Source organism: Bufo gargarizans, chromosome 8, assembly GCF_014858855.1.
Source record: "Bufo gargarizans isolate SCDJY-AF-19 chromosome 8, ASM1485885v1, whole genome shotgun sequence".
Classification (NCBI taxonomy): Eukaryota; Metazoa; Chordata; class Amphibia; order Anura; family Bufonidae; genus Bufo; species Bufo gargarizans.
The window spans coordinates 152,711,934-152,726,577 of record NC_058087.1 but is presented as its reverse complement, the minus strand read 5'-3'; the positions used below and the strand labels follow the sequence as shown (position 1 = coordinate 152,726,577).

Here is a 14,644-nt window from a genome sequence, read left to right as displayed (position 1 = left end):
TCTGATGACTTATTCTAAGCTGATTTATGCCCATATCAAAGTTTTATAATTAATTTGGGCATAACCCAGGTTAGCAGAGGTCACAGAGGGGCTGGAGAACGAGCCATCAGACTGCCATGATAACAAATCTATGGCCTCTTTCACACAGGCGAGTTTTCCCGCACGGGTGCAATGCGTGACGCGAACGCATTGCACCCGCACTAAATCCGGACCCATTCATTTCTATCGGGCTGTGCACATGAGCGGTGATTTTCACGCATCACTTGTGCGTTGCGTGAAAATCGCGGCATGCTCTATATTGTGCCTTTTTTCACGCAACGCAGGCCCCATAGAAGTGAAAGGGGCTGCGTGAAAATCGCAAGCAAGTGCGGATGCGGTGCGATTTTCATGCATTTTTGCTAGGAGATGATCAGGATGGGGACCCGATCATTATTATTTTCCCTTATAACATGGTTATAAGGGAAAATAATAGCATTCTTCATACAGAATGCATAGTACAATAAGGCTGGAGGGGTTAAAAAAAATAAAATAAAAATTTAACTCGCCTTAATCCACTTGTTCGCACAGATTTGTTTGTTTTTTACTAAGCATTCTTTATTAAGAATGCTATTATTTTCCCTTATTACCATGTTATAAGGGAAAATAATACAATCTACACAACACCTAACCCAAACTTCTGTGAAGTTTAGGTACCAAACATGCCGATTTTTCTCACGCGCGTGCAAAACACATTAAAATGTTTTGCACTCATGCGGAAAAATTGCTAATTTTCCCGCGACGCACCCGCATCTTATCCGGCCCAAATCCATGACGCCCGTGTGTAAGAGGCCTATTGCAGAACAGCTTTCTGCAGCTGCTTTAGGCCCCCTGCACATGAACGTGTGCACCCCGTGGTTGTGCTGCAGCCCGCAAAATGCGGGCCGCAATGCACGAACACAGTCCGTGGGGCAGCCGCAGCGGATCGCAGACCCATTCACTTTATTGGGTCCATAATCCGGCTGTTCCGCAAAAAGATGGGACACTTTCTATCTGTTTGCGGAACAGAAGTACGGGACAAAACCCCACGGAAGCACTCTGTAGTGGTTCCATAGGGTTCTGCATCATTCCGCATCTCTGGATTTGCGGACCCATTCAAGTGAATGGGTCCGCATCCATGATGCGGAATGCCCACGGAACGGCACCTGTGTATTGCGGATCCGCAAATGCGGTCTGCAATACGGCGACGGGAAGCACACGTTCGTGTGCAGGGGGCTTTATAGTGTGAAACTGAGAAACTATATGGTTTCCACACTTTTTTTTTCTTCTGAAATGCTTAACAAGGTGGTGTGTTGTGGTGTGTAGGGAATTGTGGGAAAAGGGTCAGGGGTCTCAGATGTTGGTGCCATTTTGCACCAACATTTGCATGGTGCAATTCTAAAGTAAAAATCAGTCTGAAAGTAAGCTAACCCAGTGTTTCCCAACCAGTGTGCCTCCAGCTGTTACAAAACTACAACTCCCAGCATGCCCGCACAGCCAAATGCTGTCCAGGCATGCTGGGAGTTGTAGTTTTGCAACAGCTGGAGGCACACTGGTTGGGAAACACTGAGCTAACCAATATGTTTGTATATAGTCAGTGAAAAGCGTTTCAGTGGTTAGCACTGGTGACTTGCAGCGCTGGGGTGCTAGGTTTAATTCTGACCAAGGACAACATCTGCATGGAGTTTGTATGTTCTCCCCGTGTTCGCTTGGGTTTCCTCCGCGTCTTCCGGTTTCCTCCCACACTCCAAAGACAGACTGATAGGGGACTTAGATTGTGAGCTCCATTGGAGACTCCAAACAATGATAATGTGTGTAAAGTGCTGCGGAATATGTCAGGACTATAGAACAGAGTAAAATAAATAACCAAAATCCCTGCCCAACATTTATCATCCAGCCAAAGCACCTGCATAGGTCTAGGCAGCCTGTCTAAGCTTACTCCATCTTTACGATTAGTAAATCTGGGCCACTGTGCTGCCTAAAGGCACTCATAATCATAATCACCACCTCCTTCATACCGCCCCATAAAATTGCACGCTCTTCTCCATCCAGCACCAGAGTTTATTCAAGTGGAAAGCAAGCCCCGGCCAGATACTTCTGCCAGTGCCTTATCTCCTAGCAGGACAAAACCAACAAGCCAGATCCTCTTTTCCCCAGTGTTTGCCTTCAAGGACAGTCGGGAGACCCCCATACACATTAGATTGTCAGCAGGATCCGTCAGTTTATAATATGGATGAGGCAGCTGAGCACCACCTAGAAACTTCCCTGTAATTGTGAGTTGTGCACCAGGACAATCTGTTCCTGATTATATCAAAGTTCTCTGGAAGAAGGTAGTTAGCAGAGATCATAATTACACCGGCAGCCTGTGGACATTTCCCAGTTAATCAGTTTCCGAAAATAACACTGTGCTGTGGTTTTTTCTAAGATAAATGCTGGTAGTATGAGTAAGTAGAGTTCCCATGAGCGGTGATCTCTTCAGGACGATTCAAGAGTTTTGCAACCTAATTCATACAGACAGAACCCACTGATATTGCTGCCTTTACAGAATTGTCACTGCGCTGGTATATTTGTATTGACTTCTGTTTGGCTCTGTTTGATGTTTGTTCTTGATGGATCAGAAAGTATACGCGCCCTGTAACTGTGATAATGATCCCTGTGAGGTGGCCGTGCCCAGGAGTAAATGCGCATGTGCGAGTGTCTGTGCGCACTCACCCCCATAAAACCCAGAGCAGCAGGAGAATAGATAAGAAGTGTGCTTGCGTGGCCACCGCTCCTTAGTGTGTAGCGGTGGCCGTAACCTTTAGAAACAAGCATCATATTTGGGGGTATAAATGTGAGATTTACAGGAGTTACATCCTGTTTTGAAAAAGAGAGTATATTGAAGAAATAAATGACAGAAATAACATAATAATGCACTTAGTAAAGTAGATGCAAGCATTATATAGATGCTCCAGAATTGTTATTATATGGAGTATGCATGAAGCTATTAAAGGGGTTGTCTGACCTCCGTAACCCATTTCATATCCATTCCATGGCCGCCATTAAACATTTCTTCAATATAGACAAAAAAAAAAAATCGCACAAAAAACAAAGGTAAAAACATCCTGCATGGTATGATATATAAATGTGCGGATGTCCCTGGCCATATTATTGAAGAAACCCATAGAAATAAGATAATAAAGTAGATGCAAGCATTATATATGGACAAGGTCCTCCCTCTGATATGATAATATCTGAGCCAATATATTTTGATCAAAACACATCTGTGCCCACCTACCAAGCGCCAAGGTGGTCTCAGGTCAGGTGGGTCCTACGCTAAACCTCCTTAAGCCATTGGGCTTCTATGTTCAGGAGTGCAGACGCCGCACATATGGTGTGCTGCTCCTAGTCATGCGCTCCTGAACATAGAAGCCCAATGGCTTAGGTAGGTTTAGCGTAGGACCCGCCTGACCTGAGACCACCTTGGCGCTTGGTAGGTGGGCACAGATGTGTTTTGATCAAAATATATTGACTAAGTGTCTCAGACATTATCATATCAGAGTGAGGACTTTGTCTATATATAATGCTTGCATCTACTTTACTAAGTGCATTATTATCTTATTTCTGTGATTTTTTTTCAATAATATGGCCAGGGACATCCGCACATTTGTATATCATACTGTGCAGGATGTTTTTACCTTTGTTTTTACTGTGAGTTTTTTTTTTTTTTTTTGCCTATATTGAAGAAATGTTTAATGGCGGCCATGGAATGGATATGAAGTGGATTATGGAGGTCAGACAACCCCTTTAATAGCTTCATACATTCCCCATGTAATAAGTCTGGATCATCTGTTCTTATGGCTCTATGTTGTGCCGTTCCTGTATTATTCCTGCCAGCAGTCTGCAATAAGGGTACAGAGGGCTGGTAACCAGTTGGGGGTGTGCACAGACTCACTGTATCCAATCAGACTGTGCAGGTACCTCCCCTCTGTGCCCTTACTGCAGACTGCTAGCAATTCATTCATAAATTCTAGTAGAAATAATAAAGGAATGGCACAACATACAGACATAAGAATAGATGCTCCATAATTGTTAGTACGTGGGGAATATATGAAGCTATTAAAACAGACATGTCAGGGGCGGGGAAAGGTCCTCTTTAATGTTGGTAGGAAAATGTAATGTCAGTTTTCTTTTCTTCATACTCACAATAGCGTAAAAGGCTTAATTGTTCTGCCCACAACCATGGTAAAAAAAAATGAAAAATGTTGTTTTATTATGTAAGGCAGGAGTCATAGGCCCCCTTCACTTATGACCGGTGATCCTGTTCAGTTCCCCTCTGGTGTGAAGCAGAAAACTCTGCAGTTGAACTGAAGCCAGAACTGATCCCATAGTTTTCCATTGGATAGAATAGTTATAACCAGTGCATCAATTGTGATGCCGGATGCCAAATAGCGCCGGACAGAAAAACATTGCATGCTGAGTGGATAGACGCTGGATTGGTGCACTGAAGTGCAGGTCACATATATCAGTTGTTTCAGGAATCTTAAAAAATGTGTGGCAGGACAGAGGGTCAGTTCTTCACAGTAAGGAATTAGTATGACCGAAGATAATTAAAAGGGTTGTCAGAAAATAGCTTCTAATGTAATAAAGTAAAAAAGAAAAAAGCCCAGTACTCCCCTTTTGAAACGGCTGCCGCTCCAGCACTTGTGCCCCAGTGGTACCTCACCAGTAATCCTTTACATCCTGCGAGTGATCATGTGGCATACCGCTACATAAATGCTGCAGGGAGGACTTTAAAGGTGGCGGCCATACACATTCGTCTAAAGTCGATCAAAACTGACGATTTCAACCAAAACAACTGTTCGTCGGTGAAATTAAACAAGAAACGATTGTTTTAGTCGACCAATGATAGATTAGATCTTTCGTCCATTGCCCAGTTTTATGGAACCTGTATGAGCAGTTTGATTGACTACAATGGCCAATATGGACTAAAATGTGTGTGGCGGTGTGAGTGACCGGAACATTCTCTAGATGATACAACTACTGTTCAATTATCAACCAACTTCTGTCTAATGTGTATGGCCACTTTAAGTTTGGCATTTGACCCCCTAAAACTATTGAATGGCTGTATTGTTCACATGGATTTTAAGCAAGACCTGCGGGGGACCACCAAAGCATTAATGCTGGAGCAGCTGGGGTTTCAAGAGGTGTCTACTGTGTGTTTTTTAAATTTTATTACATTCGCTGTTCTATTTAGTTTTTTTGGACCTACCCCGTTAACTGTATGGAAGAGGTGGCCATATTAATCTATCCTGCTGTCTTCTTGGAAATTTTATAAAACTGGAGATCATATTATTTTATTATTAATTAGAATTATTCTGTTGTGTTTTTATTAAAACCTTTAGACGACAGACCGTCCGAGAATAAGTCCTCAAGTTTCCTTGTACCTCTTGTCCCAGGTAAGTTCTTCTGAGCTGGAAAACATGATTGATTTTTACAAGAGTCTCCTTAAAAGTAATTAATTTTAATAGATCATTGTGCATGTCCTGTAGTATTGCTACAATCTGTGGTCCAGTCTGGTTCAGAGCTGAACCCGGACGTAAGCTCCCCGTCACACATTTGTCCTGTATGAGTGGACCCTCAGAGCATTTCTAGCTCCGATGCTCCCCCTTGCCCTGCTCTGCATCTTGCTTTTTCTTTACTACCGGTGACGTACCGGGCTTCTCATGGGTATGCTAGGCAGAGACTTCCGCCTATCAGTGAGCCCGGTGACTTCACCAGCACTAATGGGCGGTCTTTAGCGCTGCCCTAGGCTGTTTTATAGGCTAAAGCAATACTAAAGACCTCCCATTAGTGCCGGTGACGTCACTGGCATCACTGCTAGGGGGAAGTCTCCGCCTAGCATACTGACAAACAAACAGCCTTTGTCCTGCAAGGCGGAGTAGTGGAGCTAGAAATGCTCTGATGCTTCACTCATACAGTATAATTGATAGGAGGATAGCTTATGTCCAGGTTCAACTCTGAGCCCAGACAACCCCTTTTAAGATTTGTTTTTGTGTCGATTTTTCTTGGTATAGTTAGTACGTTTTATTTTGTAGATATTGATTATTTAAGTAGTATACCAATTACTATTGATTTGTGTAGTGTATCAGTGAGGCACTGTTGTAAGAGCCGGAAGATTAATACTGCATACGTTTTCAAGTTGTCTATAGTAACTCCTGAAAAAATGCAGAATAAATATGCAGTGAAAGACAGAAAAACCTGAAAATTCACACATCACTTTACTTAACCAAAGTATACTTACTACCTTCTGACTATTTTACTACAAAAATAAGACTGAGATAAATAAAAGGCTTCTCCAGTCTGTGGATTCTGCAGAACTACTGCCCATATCAAAGTCTTTTAGGATTAAAGGGATTGTCTCACTTCAGCACATGGGGATGTAAAGAAAGTTAATACAAGGCACTTACTAATGTATTGTTATCATCCATATTGCCTCCTTTGTTGGTTTGATTTATTTTTCTGTCTCATTATACACTGCTTATTTCCAGGGGTAATTCCCACCAAGGACAACATCTGCATGGAGTTTGTATGTTCTCCCCGTGTTCGCTTGGGTTTCCTCCGCGTTTTCCGGTTTCCTCCCACACTCCAAAGATATACTGATAGGGAACTTAGATTGTCAGCTCCATTGGAGACACCAAACCATAATAATGTGTGTAAAGTGCTGCGGAATATGTCAGGACTATAGAACAGAGTAAAATAAATAACCAAAATCCCTGCCCAACATTTATCATCCAGCCGAAGCACCTGCGTAGGTCTAGGCAGCCTGTCTAAGATTACTCCATCTTTACGATTAGTAAATCTGGGCCACTGTGCTGCCTAAAGGCACTCATAATCATAATCACCACCTCCTTCATACCGCCCCATAAAATTGCACGCTCTTCTCCATCCAGCACCAGAGTTTATTCAAGTGGAAAGCAGACCCCGGCCAGATACTTCTGCCAGTGCCTTATCTCCTAGCAGGACAAAACCAACAAGCCAGATACTCCTTTCCCCAGTGTTTGCCTTCAAGGACAGTCGGGAGACCCCCATACACATTAGATTGTCAGCAGGATCCGTCAGTTTATAATATGGATGAGGCAGCTGAGCACCACCTAGAAACTTCCCTGTAATTGTGAGTTGTGCACCAGGACAATCTGTTCCTGATTATATCAAAGTTCTCTGGAAGAAGGTAGTTAGCGGAGAGCATAATTATACCGGCAGCCTGTGGATATTTCCCAGTTAATAATTTTCCTAAAATAACACTGTGCTGTGTTTTTTTTCTAAAATAAATGCTGGTAGTATGAGTAAGTAGAGTTCCCATGAGCGGTGAACTCTTCAGGATGATCCAAGAGTTTTGCAACCTAATTCATACAGACAGAAACCACTGATATTGCTGCCTTTACAGAATTGTTACTGCGCTGGTATATTTGTATTGACTTCTGTTAGGCTCTGTTTGATTTTCAAGTTGTCTAGAATACCTATTGAAAAAAATGCAGAATACATATGCAGTGAAAGACAGAAAAATCTGAAAATTCACGTATCACTTTACTTAACCCAAGTATTAATCCAGCAGCAGTGGTTGTGCTTGCACACTATAGGAAAAAGCACCAGCCTCTCTGGTGGCCAGGACCGTGGGAGTGCACATAGGCATGCATGCGCAGCAACTTCCAACTCAGCCACCCTGATTCTGCGCTGCTCGGTTTCAGAAAGCCAAATCCGGAGCCTTTTTTTTAAAATCATCCAACTGTGATTTGATCTTCTGAATAAAATTAGCTGTACAGTAGTAGTTCTTGTCCTTGTGGTGTAGCACATTGCCTATGCTTTGGCTACACCACAATATCCATTGTATTTCATGCCTGATGTGTTCCTTTTCTGTAATGACAGGGTGTAACCCTTTTTGCTTTAAAATAGTATTTACCTGTATTATACCATGGACAAGAACTCAGGAAGGAGTCCGAAATGCGTAGGACATGGGTGAACTACTACTGTACTGCTAATTTTATTCAGAAGATTAAATAAAATTTGGATGATTTTTAAAAAGAAAGTCTCTGGATTTGGCTTTCTGAAACTATACTCTGCATAGGTCATTAATATTTGATTGTGGGGTCGGACGCCCCTCACCACCGCCTAGGGCTGCAGCTATTGATTATTTTAGTAATCAAGTATTCTAGCGATTAATCTGAAAAAAATAATTAAAAGAATGTTTTCCATGATTAAAACTCATCAGCCCCCCCCATGCCATCATCAGACCCCCTTGCCGTTAGTCCTCAGCTCGATCAATTCCTCCATTCCATCAGCTCCCCCCAGTGCCATCCGTCCCCCATTCCATCAGTACTCTGTGCCATCAGCTCCCCCTCCTAGCCATCAGTGCCAAAGCACCAGTGAAATCAGATACTTACCTTTCCTGCTGGGGGCGCCACCGACACTCCACAGCTCTTCCATCCTATTCTTCACGCACTGCACTGTCTTCCTGACGACACACAGCGTCCGGTCATAGTGCGGTGCCGGCTGGCGGTGAGTAATAGCAAGCGCTTCACTCATGCTCCGTGGTCACATGGTACAAACAAATCCTCGATGCAAAAAATTTGCATTGAGGATTTTCTGGGTGTCGAGTAATTGTTCCAGCCCTACCCCGACGATCAGATGTTTGAAGAGGAGGCAGAGCTCCATGCGATTACTACTTTCTTCGTTACACTACGCGTCATCTCCCCTGTAGCTGTGGCGTTGTATAATTAGAAGTCCTCGCTTCATTCAAGCGACTGGGGTTAATTGGTGACACCTTGCTATCGCACCGAGCGCAGGATGTGTTTTTGCACTGAAATGCTTCCTTAGGTGAGCTAGTCGAGGGGTTTCTCCACCACGTGTCCTTGTGTGAACCAGCCCGAACCATTTAAATGCTGGAAGAAGAGTATACCCTTCCATGTCGTCCTCCACACACGTACAACATTTGTAGTCCTTGTATACACCGAACTGATTCCCAACAAACTGCGCCCTGCCAGACTCAGGTATATCAGTATCTATTATTCATCCCTGCTCCTTAACCCTTAGCACATGGGACTTTATTGATTTTTGCATTACTGGAATGGCTTTCAGCATTTGGAGCCCATCCCGTTCGAAGTCTTGCCTTAAAATAAATAAATGTGCTTTGTCCTGACGCCCTATAAGCATTTAAGTTTCTATACGAATTGACCTTATAAACCTCTGAAAGAGCTATCCTTGCTAGCAAATTGGAGTATTTCTGTAGATCCGCTTAATAATGCCCTCTGAGGCCACCTAAACCCTTTTAAACTGCATTCACGAGGAGCGGAAATAAACCAAATAAACTGCCGGCGGTGTCCTTCTTCTGTCCTTGGCAGGAAGGTGCATGAATATGTGACACAGGATATATTAGGGCGGTATATCTCCATTTCTTTTTTACCCATACATCAGAGAGCTGTCTACCCTGCACACGTTACCTCCTTTCTGCATCTGGAATTATCGTCATTGTGTCCTTCTGCTGTCACAGTTAGTAGATAGATCTTGACATTTACAGCTCCTCAAATAAATATTAACACTTCGTTATATGCTATAAATAATTATATTTATTATGATAGAAAGTAAAAAGACAGAGAAGGTTGAAGGGTTTCTGTCACCAGTTTTAACCCTATTAAGCTAGCTATGTGATGCGATGTGCTAATGTCCGCTAAACCTAACTATCCTATTCCTACTTTTATCTATGCCCCTGTTACGCCAGAAATCCAAGTCCTGATTGACAGGTCCAGGCAGCGCTCGCATCTGTCTGCCAGCCCTGTGCTCTAGTGAAATCTCACCCCGTTCAGTATTCGGCGCAGGCGCGGTGAGAAAGCTGGCAGCCTGCGAGCGTCTTTCTCTCACCGAATGCTGAACGGCGCGAGATTTCACCAGAGCACTGGGCTGGCAGACCGATGCGAGCGCTGCCTGGCCCTGTCAATCAGGACTTGGAGGAAGGCGACAAAGGTGGGAGAACGGAGCCTCTAGGAGCAGGAACAACGCCCCCCCTGCTCCTAGAGGCTAATTAGCATATTATAAAAGTTCAATTTCTGGCGTAACGGGGGCATAGATAAAAGTAGGACTAGGCTAGTTAGGTTTAGCTGACATTAGCACATCGCTAATGTCAGCTAGCTTAATAGGATTAAATCTGGTGACAGAAACCCTTTTAATAAGACACCAGTCATTCCGTGAAAATGATTTTTGTGGAAGAAGATAAAGGAATAAGATCAGCGTGCTTCCTCATATAGCTTCAGTACGGTAGATCTTGGATGGTTATCTGTTTGGTTCTTATATCCAACATCTTTTCGGGTTCTGAGATCTCTTTATTAGGCAGCAGTAGCATTAGGCTCCGTTCACACGTCCGCAACGTGTTTTGCGGATCCGCAAAACACGGACAGCGGCAATATGTGTTCCGCATTTTGCGGACCGCACATTGCCGGCACTATAGAATATGCCTATTCGTGTCCGCAATTGCGGACAAGAATAGGACATGTTCTATTTTTGTCCGCAATTGCGTACAAGAATAGGACATGTTCTATTTTTTTCTGGAACCGCAATTCCGTGTCCGGGCAGCCTATCGTGCTGCCCCATAGGAATGAATGGGTCCGCAATTCCGTTCCACAAATTACGGAACTAAATTGCGGACGCGTGAATGGAGCCTTAATATGAGTCTCCATCTTCATGACGTTTTTCGTTATTTCTGCACACTGTGCTGTGGGAGTTTAAGATACCGCCCTAGGCGCTCTTCGAATTCTTCCATAAAAAAGAGGCCGTGTTTAAAGACTACGAGGACACAGTGTGCCGAGAGTAGTCTGGGAAGCTGGTGGAAGAGGGGACTGGAGGGGCGCTTTTAAAACCTTCACAGTGTTCAAATGCTCTACTTCAGTGACAAAATACAGCAAGGGCCTCTTAGAACAGGAGGCATTTGCATAGTAGCTGGTAACATGACATTTTCTCCTTTTTGCTTATTTGACCAAAATCGGCAACTGGAAGCTCTGAAGCATAGCACAGACACTTCCTTTAGACACAGGGCTATTATTTATCAGCTTTTGTACAGCTGTTTCACACCTGCAAGCACTCATCAGTGAAAGATGTAGAAGCATGGGTTTAGAAGTACAGATCTTGTTGAGTACCAACATGCATAGTCAGACATGAATTTGGGGAATGATTTGTATTAATCAACCTTCAGTGAGGATTAACGTTCTTTTTTTATTTTGGTGGGTTATGGGTGTATTTATGTAAGCGCACATGGTTCAAACAAGACGATGTGGTTTCTGTACTAATATTGTAGATAAAGGGCTCTTCGGTTGACTTCACTGATAGACCTAGCGGACTGCGAACTTAAAGTGGACGTGAAAAAAAAAAAAAGGGAGAAAAAGTGGCCTCATGTTGTAGGTGGGTTCAAATTGACTGAAGACATGGGCAACACAACTAGGCAGGGAAAACAGAAGTAAGAGTGGCAGCAGTACTATGGTACAGCACAAAATACCGCCCCTGCAGAACCAAATACCACAGTGCAGCACAAAATCCTGCCTCAGCAGAATCAAATATCACAGTGCAGCACACAGTACTGCCGCCGTTGCTGCAGTATTCAACTGTATCGCCAACCATCCTGAGGTTGGCGATATAGTTAAATTCAGGAGGGCATCTGCGGCCGCTGACCAGGTGGATAAGTACCTGATGTTCCTCCCATTAATTGATGCGGAGAGCATAGGATTGTTATATAGCCAGCTGATGGCCATGAGGAGGCCACGGGCGGCCCCCTGGAACATTTCCCTGTATCGTCTATGGCCAGTCCACCCCGTGCTGATAGATATCAGATGTCTTCAAATTTGCTAACTACAATTGTCCTTATACTTTGAACTAAACTTTTATTAATGGTTCTCTTGATTACAGCCCATTTATTTTAGATAGTAGCGGGCTTATAAGTTAGCTGATCTCTGAAGGTCTGACTCCAACCCCTGGCCAGACATTTACCCTACAGTGACCACAATGTAACGTTATATGGTGTTTCTTCAAATGAATGTCCGACGTAATGCATAGATGGCTAGGTAAAGTCCGGAGAGGTCCTGAGTGAAGGTCCCTCCTCTGTGTGCTGATGGGACATATGGAAAGGGATTGCCTTCATGTGACCACCCCTTTCAGAGGCAAAATTAAATAAATTCATGGGTATACGCTTCCGAATTGTAAGTATGGGATGCTAAGGATTTACACCGTCCTTCTATCCCTTTTATAGCTACAGTGGTCCCTCAAGCTACAATATTAATTGGTTCCAGGACAACCATTGTGTGTTGAAACCATTGTAAGTTGAGTAATGGAATCCAAAGCCCCAAAAGGTCATCCAAAATGAGAGAAAATTAAGATTTTAAGAAAAATAAGCGAAGACATAAAACGGGTCCTTGCATATCACAGTGGGAAATAGCTGGTAACTAGTGGCCTTGACTGGTTGGAGTCTGAGGCTTTGTCTGGTGAGTTATAGCTGCAGCTATAAAGACCGTTGTATGCAGAAAATGTTGTATCCTAAGGCCATTGTATCTTGAGGCATCACATATGGTAATTGCTGTATATGTTCTCTTTATCTTGTTATCATTTTTCCCCACGTAGGTGTTTTTAACAATACATTATGCTCCTTTGGTGGACTCGCTGGCGGATGTCATCTTAAACGGCGACCTCTCTATGTTTTCATCTAAACCAGAACGTGATGTTCAACGAAGTTCCGTAAGTGGAAACCTCAATATTTCTTCAAGCATGTAGTTTCTTGATAAAGTACTGTACTGTGACCAATATGTGATGTAGGTTTTATTTATATCGTAATGTCATTGACACGACTGTTCCAATATCCTCTCAAAATGCCTTTTCTTGCTAGTGCGCAGGAAGTCTCTGCAGCGAGCCGGGTGAATTTGTTTATCTTCATTTTTATTTTAATCCTCTCATTTCACTTACTCCACATACTTTACAGTAAATGTAAAAAAATGCTTATTAAAGAATGAAAGGGCATGGAGGCCAGGCTTACTGTAGCATGCCAAGAGTGTATTATGGAGAAGATCTGCAGTGCAGCACTGGGAAACGGCCGAGACGCCTTTGTTCTGCTGCAAATTAAATCTAAATGGGAAAGACTCTCAGCGGCTGGGCAGTATTAGTGATCTGTATGTACCGAGGTACAGGAGAGACACTAATTGTCTTTCTTACACCTCTGCTTTTAGCCGTGCATATCAGAAGTCCACTTTTGTGGTAGTGACAACACCATATCGTCCTTACTAGGGAACATAGTCGGTAGGGACCAGGGTTCAGCCAAACAAGCGTTCATAAGACTGCTAATTCCTGACCATTTCCCCATGTAATCAGGCCAGTGATTATCTGACTAACTGATCACTTATACAGAAATACACATTGTCTCCATGGTCAGCAGCTCATTTTCCTGTGTAAACCTGGAATATGCTGCCAACATAAAGTAAAGTGTATGGGGAGGGGGGACAGACGATCGTAGTATCTATTATTCAACCCTGTAAAGGCTCTTTGAATGAGCAAGTTTTTATTTCATCGATCAACCCCTCGCCGTGGCCTTGCTTCAGACCTTATCTTACCATCTGGGCAAATTGTAAACTTAAAGGGATTGTCTCACTTCAGCAAGTGGCCTTTATCATGTAACGCAAATTAATACAAGGCACTTACTAATGTATTGTGATTATCCATATTGCTTCCTTTGCTGGGATTATTCATTTCTCCATCACATTATATACTGCCTGTTTCCAGGGGTTATGACCACCCTGCAATCCAGCAGTGGTGGTCGTGCGTGCACACTATAGGAAAAAGCGCCAGCCTCTCTGGTAACCGGGACCGTGAGAGTGCGCATAGGCTGATGCTTTTTCCTATAGTGTGCAAGCATGACCACTGCTTATGGGTTGCAGGGTTGCCGTAACCATGGAAACAAGCAGTGTATCATGTGATGGAAAAAAATATTGCCAGCAAGGGAGGAAATATGGACAATCACAACACATTAGTAAGTGCCTCATATTAACTGAAGTGAGACAACCCCTTTAATTCTATTCCCTATCATGTTACCAGTACAACTTTTTCAGATATCCAATGGCTTGCCTTATGTTGCTTCTCTATTCAGACCCTGTCAGATGCTTTATAAATTGCCTTTTGGAAATCATCAATATACCACTGAAATTAATGTTTTTTTTAAGCCTCTTGACAACCATTTGGACCTTCTTTTTCCAGTCCAAGGTAATTGCTGGACTTGATCTCCCTTTGGTCATTACCTGGTCATTCCCTTTGGTCATTATCTAAATAAGCACCCCTGGAAATGTATTTTTGCACATGTGTGCAGTGCCTTTTTTTATTTTCATCTAAGGGCTCTTTCACACTTGCGTTGTTCTTTTCCGGCATAGAGTTCCGTCGTCGGGGCTCTATGCCGGAAGAATCCTGATCAGGATTATCCCCATGCATTCTGAATGGAGAGAAATCCGTTCAGGATGCATCACGATGTCTTCAGTTCAGGACCGGAACGTTTTTTGGCCGGAGAAAATAAGCAGCATGCTGCGCTTTTTGCTCCGGCCAAAAATCCTGAACACTTGCCGCAAGGCCGGATCTGGAA

General features: G+C 43.4%; 1 protein-coding gene across 1 annotated transcript in view; it reads left to right on the top strand.

The window, feature by feature from the left end:
• The window catches only part of CLEC16A (C-type lectin domain containing 16A), a 280,950-nt gene that overhangs the window by 42,665 nt on the left and 223,641 nt on the right, over positions 1-14,644 (top strand). Inside the window, exons 9-10 of the mRNA XM_044302863.1 lie at positions 5,400-5,453; positions 12,649-12,762. Coding sequence (XP_044158798.1) covers positions 5,400-5,453; positions 12,649-12,762 — 168 coding nt within the window. The remainder of the gene's footprint in view (positions 1-5,399; positions 5,454-12,648; positions 12,763-14,644) is intronic.